The sequence below is a fragment of the Rattus rattus genome, chromosome 3 (genome assembly GCF_011064425.1).
Source record: "Rattus rattus isolate New Zealand chromosome 3, Rrattus_CSIRO_v1, whole genome shotgun sequence".
NCBI classification, from domain to species: Eukaryota; Metazoa; Chordata; class Mammalia; order Rodentia; family Muridae; genus Rattus; species Rattus rattus.
The window spans coordinates 200,478,530-200,490,727 of NC_046156.1; the positions used below are offsets into that span (position 1 = coordinate 200,478,530).

General features: G+C 41.0%; 1 protein-coding gene across 1 annotated transcript in view; it reads left to right on the plus strand.

Annotated features, from left to right (window-relative positions):
- The window catches only part of Sv2c (synaptic vesicle glycoprotein 2C), a 129,624-nt gene that overhangs the window by 35,319 nt on the left and 82,107 nt on the right, over window positions 1-12,198 (plus strand). The window contains exon 2 of the mRNA XM_032899010.1: window positions 5,734-5,914. Coding sequence (XP_032754901.1) covers window positions 5,734-5,914 — 181 coding nt within the window. The remainder of the gene's footprint in view (window positions 1-5,733; window positions 5,915-12,198) is intronic.

The window sequence follows — 12,198 nt, forward strand, 5'->3', positions numbered from 1 at the left end:
TAATACCTAATGAAATCTATTTTTAACCAAAAGTTATCAAAAAAAGATAAGGAAGGACACTTTATACTCATCAAAGGAAAAATCTACCAAGATGATTCTCAATTCTGAACATCTATGCTCCAAATGCAAGGACACCTACATTCATAAAAGAAACTTTAATAAAGCTCAAAGCACACATTTTACCTCACACAATAATAGTGGGATACTTCAACACTTCATCAATGGACAGATCATGGAAAGAGAAACTAAGAGGGTTGGGGATATAGCTCAGTGGTAGAGCACTTGCCCAGCAAGCGCAAGGCCCTGGGTTCAGTCCCCAGCTCCGGAAAAAAAAAAGAGAAACTAAACAGAGATACAATGAAACTAACAGAAGTTATGAACCAAATGGACTTAACAGATATCAATAGAACATTTCATTCTAAAACAAAAGAATATACCTTCTTCTCAGCACCTCATGGTACCTGCTCCAAAACTGACCATAAAGAAAATAGGTCTCAACAGATCAAGAAGATTGAAATAGTCTCATGCATCCTAGCAGATCACCACAGACCAAGGCTGGTCTTCAATAACAACAAAAATGACAGAAAGCCCACATACACATGGCAGCTGAACAATGCTCTAGTCAATGATAACTTGGTCAAGGAAGAAATAAAGACTTTTTAGAAATTAATGAAAATGGAGGCACAATACACCCAAACTTATAAGATACAATTAAGCAGTACTAACAGGAAAATCCAGACCTCTGAGTGTCTCCAAAAAGAAGCTGGAGAAAGCATACACTCGAAGTTTGACAGCACATGTGAATGCTCTAGAACAATAAGAAGTGAATATGCCCAAGAGGAGTAGATGTCAGGAAATACACAAACTCAGGGCTGAAATCAACCGAGTAGAAACAAAACAACTATACAAAGAAACAACACCAGAGACTAGACCTTTGAGAAAAACAAGATAGATAAGCCCTTAGCCAGACTAACCAGAGACCTTAGAGACAGTATCCAAATTAACAAAATCAGAAATGAAAAGGGAGCTATAACAGAAACCATGAAAATGAAAAAAAAATCATCAGGTCCTACTACAAAAGCCTATACTCAACAAAACTAGAAAATCTAGATGAAATGGACAATTTTCTCGACAGGCACCAGATACCAAAGTTAAATCATGATCAGATAAACCATCATCTAAACAGTCCCATAACCCATAAATAAATAGAAACAGTTATTAAAAGTCTGCAAACCAAAAATAAAACTCAGAACCAGATGGGTTTAGTGAAGAATTCTATCAGACCATCAAAGAAGACCTAATATCAATACTCTTCAAACTATTCCACAAAATAGAAACAGGAGGAACACTATCCATGAAGCCACAGTTACACTGATACCTAAACCACACAAAGACCCAACAAAGAAAGAAAACTTCAGACCAATTTCCCTTATGAATATTGATGCAAAAATACTCAATAAAATCCTCACAAACTGAATCCAAGAACACATCAAAATGATCATCCGTCATGATCAAGTAGGCTTGAACCCAGGGATGCAGGGATGGTTCAATATACAGAAAACCATCAACGTAATTTGCTATATAGACAAACTCAAAGAAAAAAGACCACATGATCATCTCACTAGATACTGAGAAAGCATTTGACAAAATTCAACATGCCTTCACAATAAAAAACTTGGAAAGATCGGGAATTCAAGACCCATACCTAAACATAGTAAAAGCAAGATACAGCAAACCAGTAGCCTACATCAAACTAAATGGAGAGAAACTTGAAGCAATCCCACTAAAATCAGGGACTAGACAAGGCTGCTCATTCTCTCCCTACCTATACAATATAGTACTCAAAATCCTAGCCAGAGCAATTAGACCAAAAAGGAAGTCAACAGGATATAAATTAGGAAGGAAGACGTCAAAATAGCACTATTTGCAGATGATGTGATAGTATACTTAAGTGACACCAAAAATTCCACCCAAAAACTCCTAAACCTGATAAACAACTTTAGCAAAGTTGCTGAATACAAAATTAAGTAAAAAAAAAATCAGTAGCCTTCCTCTACTCAAAGGATAAATGGGCTGAGAAAGATATTAGGGAAATGACACCATTCACAATAGTCACAAATAATATAAAATACCTTGGGGTGACTTTAACCAAGCATTTGAAAGATCTGTATGACAAAAACTTCAAGTCTCAAAAGAAAGAAATTGAAGAAGATCTCAGAAGATGGAAAGATCTCTCATGCTCATGGATTGACAGGATTAATATAGTAAAAATGGCCATTTTGCCAAAAGCAAACTATAGATTCAATGCAATCCCCAGCAAAATTCTAACTCAATTCTTCATAGAATTAGAAAGAGCAATTTTCAAATTCATTTGGAATAACAAAAAAACGAGGATATCGAAAACTATCCTCAACAATAAAAGGAATTCTGGGGGAATCACAATCACTGACCTCAGGCAGTATTACAGAGCAATCGTGATTAAAAACTGTATGGTACTGGCACAAAGACCGGCAGGTAGATCAATAGAATAGAACTGAAGATCCAAAAATGAACCCAAAGAGCTATGGTCACTTGATCTTTGACAAATGAGCTCAAATCATCCAGTGGGAAAAAGACAGCATTTTCAATAAATGGTGCTGGTTCAAATGGAGGTCAGCATGTAGAAGAAATCAATCCATTCTCATCTCCTTGTACAAAGCTTAAGTCCAAGTGGATCAAGGACCTCCACATGAAACCACATACACTTAAACTAATAGAAGAGAATGTGGGGAAGAGTCTGGAACACATGGGTACTGGGGAAATTTTCCTGAACAGAATACCAATGGCTTATGCTCTAAGAGCAACAGTATACAAATGGAATCTCATAAAATTGCAAAGCTTCTGTAAGACAAAGGATGCTGTCAATTGGACAAAACAGCAGCCAACAGATTGGGCATAGATCTTTACCAATCCTACACGTGATAGAAGGCTAATATCCAATATATACAAAGAACTCAAGTTAGACTCCAGAGAACTAAATAACCCTATTAAAAGTGGGGTACAGAGCTAAACAATGAATTCTCATCTGAGAAATATCAAATGACTGACAAGAGTCTAAAGAAGTGTTCAATATCCTTAGTCATCAGAGAAATGCAAATCAAAACAACCCTGAGATTCCACCTCATACCACTCAGTATGGCTGAGATCAAAAAGTCAGGTGACAACAGATGCTGGTGAGGATGTGGAGAAAGAGGAACACTCCTCCATTGTTGGTGGGATTGCAAACTGGTACAACCACTCTGGAAATCAGTCTGGAGGTTCCTCAGACAATTGGACATTCCACTACCTAAGGACCCAGCTATACCACTCATGGGCATATACCTAAAAGATGCTCCAACATACAACAAGGACACATGCTCCACTATGTTCATAGCAGCCTTATTTACAATAGCCAGAAACTGGAAAGAACCCAGATGCCCTTCAACAGAGGAATGGATTCAGAAAATGTGGTACATCCACACAATGGATGATAGCTACTCATCTATCAAAAACAATGACTTCATGAAATTCATAGTCAAATAGATGGGATCAGAAAATATCATCCTGAGTGAAGTAACCCAATCACAAAAGAACACGCATGGTATGAACTCACTGGTAAGTGGATATTAGCCCAAAAGCTTGGACTACCCAAGATACAATTAGCAGACAACATGGAGCTCAAGAAGGAAGACAACCAAAGTGGAGAACCACTCACCAAAAAGTACACATAGAGGCACTCATGGCTTCAACCACATATGTGGCAGAGGATGGCCTTGTTGGACATCAGTGGAAGGAGAGGCCCTTAGTCCTGGGAAGACCCAATGCTCCAGTGTAGGGGAATGCCAGGATGGGGAAGCAGGAGTGGGTGGTGGGTGGGTCAGTGGGTAGCGGAACATTCTCATAGAAGCAGGGAGAGGGGGAATGGGACATGGGATAGGGGATTGCTAGAGGAGAAACCGGGAAAGGGGATAACATTTGAAATGTAAATAAATAAAATATCCAGTAAAAAATAAAGAACTGAGAAAAAAAGGAAAGTGACTTTGGTGAGAAAAGAGTCAGATTTCATAGCTGTTCTGACATGTACCATTCTCTGTGGCTGTGCGAGCACATCCTCAGTCTTGATGTGATGGTCAGAAGGCCTTGCCGAGTGTTCTCCTTCTGAGCCTCATATTGACTCATCAATTACGTGGTCAGTAATAACTAGGAGGATGTGGACATTTAAACAGGAAATTTCTTAAGCTAATCTCACCAATAAATTAGCCTTTTCCCCCTTCTTCAATGTCAGACTATCTGGCTTGCATATTTAAAAATAGTACTTGGACAAATGATTCATGCCTATGGTCTTAGCAATCGTAGTCCTAATATAAGGCAGGAGGGCCATGGCAAGCATGCTCTATGTAGTGAGTTCTAGGCCAGCCAGGGAAGTGCAATAAGATCTTGTTCAGACAGAAAGAGACAGGCAGACTGACAGACTGACAGACTGACAGACAGATAGATGATAGGTAGATTGTAGGTAGATAGATAGATAGATAGATAGATAGATAGATAGATAGATAGATAGATAGATAGGATAGATAGATAGGTAGGTAGGTAGGTAGGTAGGTAGGTAGGTAGATAGATAGATAGATAGATAGATAGATAGATAGATAGATAGATAGATAGATAGAGATAGATAGGTTAGATAGGTAGGTAGGTAGGTAGGTAGGAAGGTAGGTAGATAGATGGGTGGGTGGGTGGGTGGATGGATAGATAGATAGATAGATAGATAGATAGATAGATAGATAGATAGATAGATAGATAGATAGATGAAAGAAAATGGACGAAAACTGGAGGAACAGCCTCTGTAGCGCCCCACCTAGACCTAAGAAACCTTCACTGGTTGTGTCTTTTCTCTTAGGCGTTTTTCCATTTCAGAGAGGCTTCTGAACTGACATTTGCAACATCTAACATTGCTTCACCCTCACAGAGGTTGGTCTTAGAGGAGAGCGAATCAGAAAATTTGAGTGTCTGCTCCCAGTGACAACAAGAAGGACATCTTATTCCTAACTTTCCATTTGTTTTCCTTGGGGAACCAAACTCAATGTTAACACTTCTCGACACATGGAGACAGTCTCTTCTCCTTGAACCCTGAGCTCTAAGAGCCTTTTAGGATGATAAGAGCTAGAAACTCTTTATGTTTGAGCCATGTGATTGCTAAGTCCACTTTCCTCAACCCCAGGACCTTCAAGGGGGACTAAAAAGGGAGAAGCTACAGAATCATTTAGAAGGGTTAAGGTCTGGTTTAGCACAGGTCATCTGGTGTAAGCAGAGATCTGAAGTAGTTTGGTGGTCCATTTGACCTTTGTGGGGGTGGGCATGACTTCATTTCTCATCTTGTTTGTCATGGTGACACACTGAGGGAGGGGAGTAGAAACAGTCAAACTCCAGGATTGCTGTGAGAGGTTTCACGCCTCCCCATTCACAAAAGGTTGGGGTGAAGTGTGACCAACTTGTCTTCTATACATGGTGGGAAAGGAAATAACTCCCATCACTACCTCTGAGGGGTCGGCATGGCCGAAGTTGACTTCGAACTTGAGACCCACGTACTGCATCCCTAAGGATGTGCTTTTAGCTGTGTTCTCCTGTTTACAATGCTGGAGTGTGTTCTGTGCCTTGTTGTTATGTGCTGTGTGTCCCCAATCTCTGATCTGCTCCTTTGTTTTCTGTGTGTTGCAGGCAGCATAGTGTACCTCGGGATGATGGTGGGGGCGTTCTTCTGGGGAGGACTGGCAGACAAAGTGGGAAGGAAGCAGTCTCTTCTGATTTGCATGTCCGTCAACGGATTCTTTGCCTTCCTTTCTTCATTTGTCCAAGGTTACGGCTTCTTTCTCCTCTGTCGTTTGCTTTCAGGATTCGGGTAAGGTTTTTCTCCTTCATATTTTAAAGTAATGTGTTTGCTCGTGATTGTACACGGTTTCACTCTGTAAGACCTCGGCACCAAGAAGGAAACTGTTAACGTATTTCTTCTGGTTTTGTGTCAGCCTAAGAAGCTAGAATGTTGATTCTTAGAAATGTAGTTTTCTACGTTTAAATCCAGGAAGGTACAGAAGCGCCTATGCTCCCGTGGCAGGGAGGTGTTAGGAATGGCTGATATGGGACTGGTTTTGCTTAAGTTAGAATTCTATTTGTACAGCAAAAAAAAAAATGTTCGAATGCTCATATTTCTTCTGAAGATTTAAGTAAGAAAGAACTGTAGTATTACTATAATACTTCACATTATTTAGAGACTGCTCTGAAATCCAGGATCAGGTTGTCTCAAATAACTGGTTTTATTGGTCTAGGCGGCCTACAGGGGTTTGACTAGGGGAAAAGGCTACTTTGGGAGGTAGAATAAGTCTGTCTGTAAATTCCGGGTTTGGACAGAGTTAACTAAAGTTGCACTACTGGTCATGTGCAGGGACATAGGAGAGGCAATGATGTACAAAGACCAATGACCTGGCTCTGTAAATAGATCTAGAAGTGAGATAGAGAGCTATTAAACTCTTATTTTACCTTTATGAGCAGACAAGTTCTATACCAAATGAACAAAACTTTCACTCACATCTTTGAAAATGGTCTTGGCTCCTCAGTCAAGTAGCAGGCTGGCGCCACCTTATATACCCAAAATTCTTTGCGAAAGGGAGAAGCCAGGTCCCTCTGAGGAAAGATGCTACTATGTCAGTGAAGATCTATTGTGAATATTGCTCACAATCTTCCCCAAAGGGGATGACTATGCTTCAAGAAAGAATAAATGTATAGAGGACAATCAGTGTCCCAGAGTTTACTGGATTGACTGGATTTTAGTAGAACAAAGTGACAGCATCATCTACCAGCGATATTTTTAGTCCAGATCTAGCTCACGGTGGACTGGGAAGGCCCGGTTCCATCCTGTACTTGCTCGATCCTTAAGGTTCTAGAACGTTCCATTGGAAGAGAGGTACCTGGCAGAGGTGAAGCATCATTTAGTAGAGAATCTGCCCGCCAGGTCCATTTATTGAAAGCTTTAAAACATATGAACCTTGGGTCACCAAGCCCAAACCCTGAATGCTGCAGATTTAGAACCAGGAACGATTACACTCAGTCCCATTCACTTGCCACATCATAATGAAGTCACCTGGGCATCCCAAATCCAAGACCTGTATGTCTTCCTCTAGAATTCGGCTTGCGAATGTAAAAGGCCATTCACAGGAGATGTGCCCGGGCTTACGATTTCACTGTCTCTAAACAGACAAACATGAACCCCTTAGAGAGGATCACACTATGAGACTCAGAATGAATGACCTCAAGCACATGATCCTCCTGCCTCAGCCTCTCGAGAGCTGGCGTTATAGGTATGCACTATCATGCTCAGATGTCTGCTCTTTTTCTTTTCACCAAGCCGAGTCTTGAGTGGTGTCTTCTTGGAAAATAAAGATATCCAGCTGGCACAGTCTTTGTGGTTTTTAAATGTTTATTCTGTCAGAAGAAAGATTTTCCTGCTGGGCACCTCAGTGTCTGTTGGGGTAAGAATGAGACCTCACTCATTGTCTGTCCATCTTTTATTTTCATAAATGAATCTCACACCAAGGCAGCACATGCCCTTCTTTTCCTCTGTTACAGACAATTAGAAGGCTGGGAAATGGAGTTGGCACCGCTGATTCATTTTCATTTGCCCCAGAATTAAATTATTTGTTTCCAGTCACCGTTAATTAAGGGGATGCTAATGTGTTGGACGCCAGGCAGTGTCAGAATTGGGAGCTGCTCACTGAGGACTTGGCGCTGTTGAGCATGATGATCAGGAGGAAGATAGAATAGCGACAGAGATGAGAGTGAAGTGTGCTTGTTCCTGTGTATTGGAGGGAAAAAAGACGAGTCATGTCCCGCAGTGTGGGTGGAGACAAGCCGCCAATACTTCATAGCTGTGCACAGTATGTGTTATCTGATGGGTGCCAGCGAGAGCACTCCTACTGTGAAGGGTTCTTTGCCACCAAGGATGATTCTTCCATGAGCTTTATTTTCACAACTGCTTTAAAAATTAGACACTTGAAAAATGTTTTCCCTTAACTAAAGAAAATCAAGGCAGAGAAAGACTGTTATTTCCAAATGGTCCCCTGCCCCTGGGGTTTCTGATTTTTAGTCTGATTTAGAACTATGTAGTCTCCTGCTCAATAGTGTTTTCTCCTAAGAAATAATTTGCTGATCATACCGAGAAAGTGAAAATTCTGTAGCTTTTTTTTATGATTCAAATACCTGAATTGTGCTTGCTTTGTGGGAGGAGTTGGGCCCAGCAGTTTATGAGAACTGACTCAGCTGAATCCCATTGGTCCCCATGAGGAAATACCGTCATCAGGTATGATTATCTATGTATTTTACATGAGGAGGGTAAGACACATCGAAGTGTGATAAGTACCCAAGGGCACACAGTGAGTGATCTAGCCAGATTTTAAACCCACAGTGTCAGGCTCAAAAGCTGGTGCTCCTAACCACCAGGCCTGCTGTATCTGAGATTTTACCAGAAATGACTCTTGACTGTGTATGACACCAACCCCTAAACATGATGGCTAAACAAATTGGAATGGGAAGACTTTTCCCAGCATGTGCTTGACATGTATTTAATTGAAAACTAATCTCGAACCAAACTGTACACAGAGGAGTAATGCTTTCTTAGATTTGCTGTTCAACATGGTAACCAACTGGCCACAGGTAGCTACCAGATGCCTTAAACGTGATTTGCCCAGCTGCAATGCATTTATTGTAAGGGCAAAGATATATTACACTAAAATTTGAAGACTTGGTGCATGTAAAAAAATGCACCAGCTCATGTACAATTTTACACTTAGTATACATTAAATGATAATATTTCAAATGTGCTCAGTAAATGAACATATATTAAATCAACCTCCCTGATTTTCCCATCATTTTACTATCTCTCTTATAAAATAATTATGTGTGGCTCTATTCACTCTATGTTTCTTTTGGAAGAGACAGTGCCTTTTACAAGGCTTTCTGATGCAAAGGTTGACCTTTTTGGCAAACCGTATATGTTTAAAATAGTGGTGATCCCAATGGGAAAGGGATAGAACAAAATATCTTCCACCCTCAGAAAGTCATGCAGTCATACATTAGCCATATGCACCTTTAGAATTCTCCCTTGGAGCCCCTTGAGGATGGGAACTTACGCTTTTGCCTACAGCACTAACAACTGATGGTTAGTTCAACTGATGAAGAGCTTGAGAGGGTGGAGGGTAGATAGACAGATGACAGTGCGTGGATAAGTAGAGATTCAAAGTGAGGATGAGTAGATGTTTGCAACAAGTGACTGAGTATACCTCCCTCTGGTACCAGGCTGCTTCTGCAGGTGCATGTGTATCCACAGATGTAAGGGCTTAGGAGAACCAGACTGACTGTAAAGGAATTAGAAGAGTTGCATCGCTGTGCTCTTGCTCTTTTGTTAGCAATGCACAGAGTTGCCCAAGTTATATGTTTACAAATCAATGTCTTCAAATGACCAAGTTTTCTACAAAACACTGTCTTTATAGTTTACAGAGTATGGAGGAAATAACTTTCTGTATGAAAAAATGTTATTTTTTTTTATGGTTTTGGAGATTGGAGAACTAAAGCTCTCCACTGGCTGAGGAGGTCCTTTCCCAGTATGTGTGCCTCTCCTGATTTTTATCTTGATTTATTATAGCAAGCACGTGCCCTCTAATCAGCACAGCACCTTCATTCTCTGGATCAACCTAGCCCAGAGAGTGTGCAGTCTTTGCTCTTTCATTTAAGCCATAGCAGCCATAAACATGGGTGCACAAGTATCTCTGTGTAGTGTGCCCTTTGGGTACAAGCCCAAGAGCAGCACAATTGCCTCTCATGGAAGTGCAAAGCAGTACAGCCATTGTGGACATCAGTGTGGAGGTTCCTCAAGAAAATAAAAATTAAAAATAGATACCAATGTCTTTTGAGTTGTTACTTTGACTGTTGTTTTTTTTTTAATTTATTAATGCAATTTAAAGCAAAATGGCTACATAATTTGGCTGGTAGCAAAATGTCTTCCCTCCTCCACAAACACACTTCTGTTGGTTCTAAGTAAGGATTAAAAGGTTATTTTCCTTGTGTGTTATTTGTGATTGTGATGCCTGGCATAGACTAGACCATCCACTGTCTTTGCGTGTGCCCCTAATACCCATCTGAATAAAAACTGCTAGGGTCCTATCCTGATGGGTTTGAATCTTGCTTATCATCTGCACAGAACTAGTGGCTTTATAGTAATTCTTCAACCTCCTCCTTACTTACGTTCCCACATAGTTTCTCATTTCCTAACAAAAATGGAAGGTGGGGATAAAAGATTGAAAATTACGCTGTGAAAAAGCTACAATTAAAGTAGTTAAGGTATTCTTTATTTGCACGTGTTTGTGTGTTATATATATTGGATGCCCTATGGAGGCCAGAGATTGAAGTCTGGGTGTTTTCTTCTATGGCTTCTCTGCATTTTTTTGAGACAGGGTCTCTCACTGAACCTGGAGCTTACAGTTTCAGCTAAACTGTCCAACCAGCTCATTGCCCACAATTCTCCTGTCTCTGTCCCTCTATGTTGGGATTATAGGCATTTGTTTCCAAGCCTGGCTTACTACGTGAGGATGTAAACTCAGGTTTTCATGAGATCACTTTACCCCTGAACCATCACCTCAGCCCCTGAATAAAATTATTCTTTCTTACATGTTTACTGAAGGATTAAAAGTGGAACAAAATTACTTAGTAGAATCCTGCAATAAATTGAATAAGAATGGCCCCATAAGTCTTAGATATTTGAAAGCTTGGTCCCTACTTGGCAGAACTGTTTGGGAAGCATTAGGAGGCGGGCCTTGTCGGAGGTGGTATGCCACTAGGGCCTCACTGTTTTGCAGAATTTAATCATTGACTGGTTGATTCTGTTACTTTGGGGCCTTTGGCAAAACAGTACATCAAAAAGAAGGTAGCCTGTGGTAGCGTGAACTGCTCACCTCATGCAAGCTAGGAAGTAAAAAAAGAGATCTTGAAGGAGAACCCACAACCACCACTCTATTAAACCAGCACAGTCCCTAACTACTAAATACTTGTCTTTATGCCCAGGGAGAAGTGTAGTCCTCCCCTCATCAAGGAAAGTTTTCCTTGTAACATATGAAGACCGTTACAAAAAAACCACAACCGATCAAAATCCAGAGTTGTGAAGCCCAGTCTGAACTGACACATCTAAGGCTTCCACACCAGAAAGGGGAACATTAGAGGACAGGGGGCAGATCCAGAAGATCAGGGAGTGTGCGGTGAGATTGTCTCTGGTGATGTTGGAAGCGACAGCCAGAAAGTCTCACCAACAGGACTGCCTAAGCATGATCTGAACAAGAACACCGGCAGACATCCCAATGTGGATGGTGATAAAGCATCAGCCCTACACAAAGAACAACAGGCAACTAAGGAAAGCTGAGAGTGGGGGGTCTTTACCAGTGGAGAGCACACCAATTGGCTCTCCAATACCAAATAGTCCGCCCCAAAAACATACACACAAGTGACAGCATACAGACTGAGCAGGGCGTACAGATATAGACCTAAATGCATATAAACATATATGCATTTAAAAACAATGAAAAAGAGGCTATGAATTTGAAAGAGGCCAAGGAGGGTTTTAAGGGAGAACTTGGAGAGAAGTAAGGGAGGGGAGAATTATTTAATTATACTGTAATGTCAAAACCAGAAGAAATATTTTTTAAAGACTGGAAGGTGATGGGTCAGATACTCCCCTTCAGAGCACATCCCCATTGGCCATGACACCTCCAACTCGATTCCACCTCACAAAAGTTCTGGCACCTGTCAAAGTTGGGTAAGCTTGGGACAAAGCCTAGGATGTGTCGGTCTTTGGGGAAGATTTATCAAGCCAAGGCAGCCTGCATACCTCCCTATGACACAGCCCAAGGACAAATGTACCCTCCCCATCCAGACAGGAGCATTGTGGGGGTTAGGACAGCCAAGCTTTCTTGCTTCTGGAACGACTGTGCAGACAATAATCCTTGACATGTTCCAACACCTGCTACACTAACCTGATTTAACATACCTGCTTCACGTTTCCCAAAAGAGGGGGAGTCTTGCCTGCAGTGCTGGTGTGTTCTTTGTCTTGAACAGTGTCCCACCCCACTTTGTCTTAGATTTCAATAC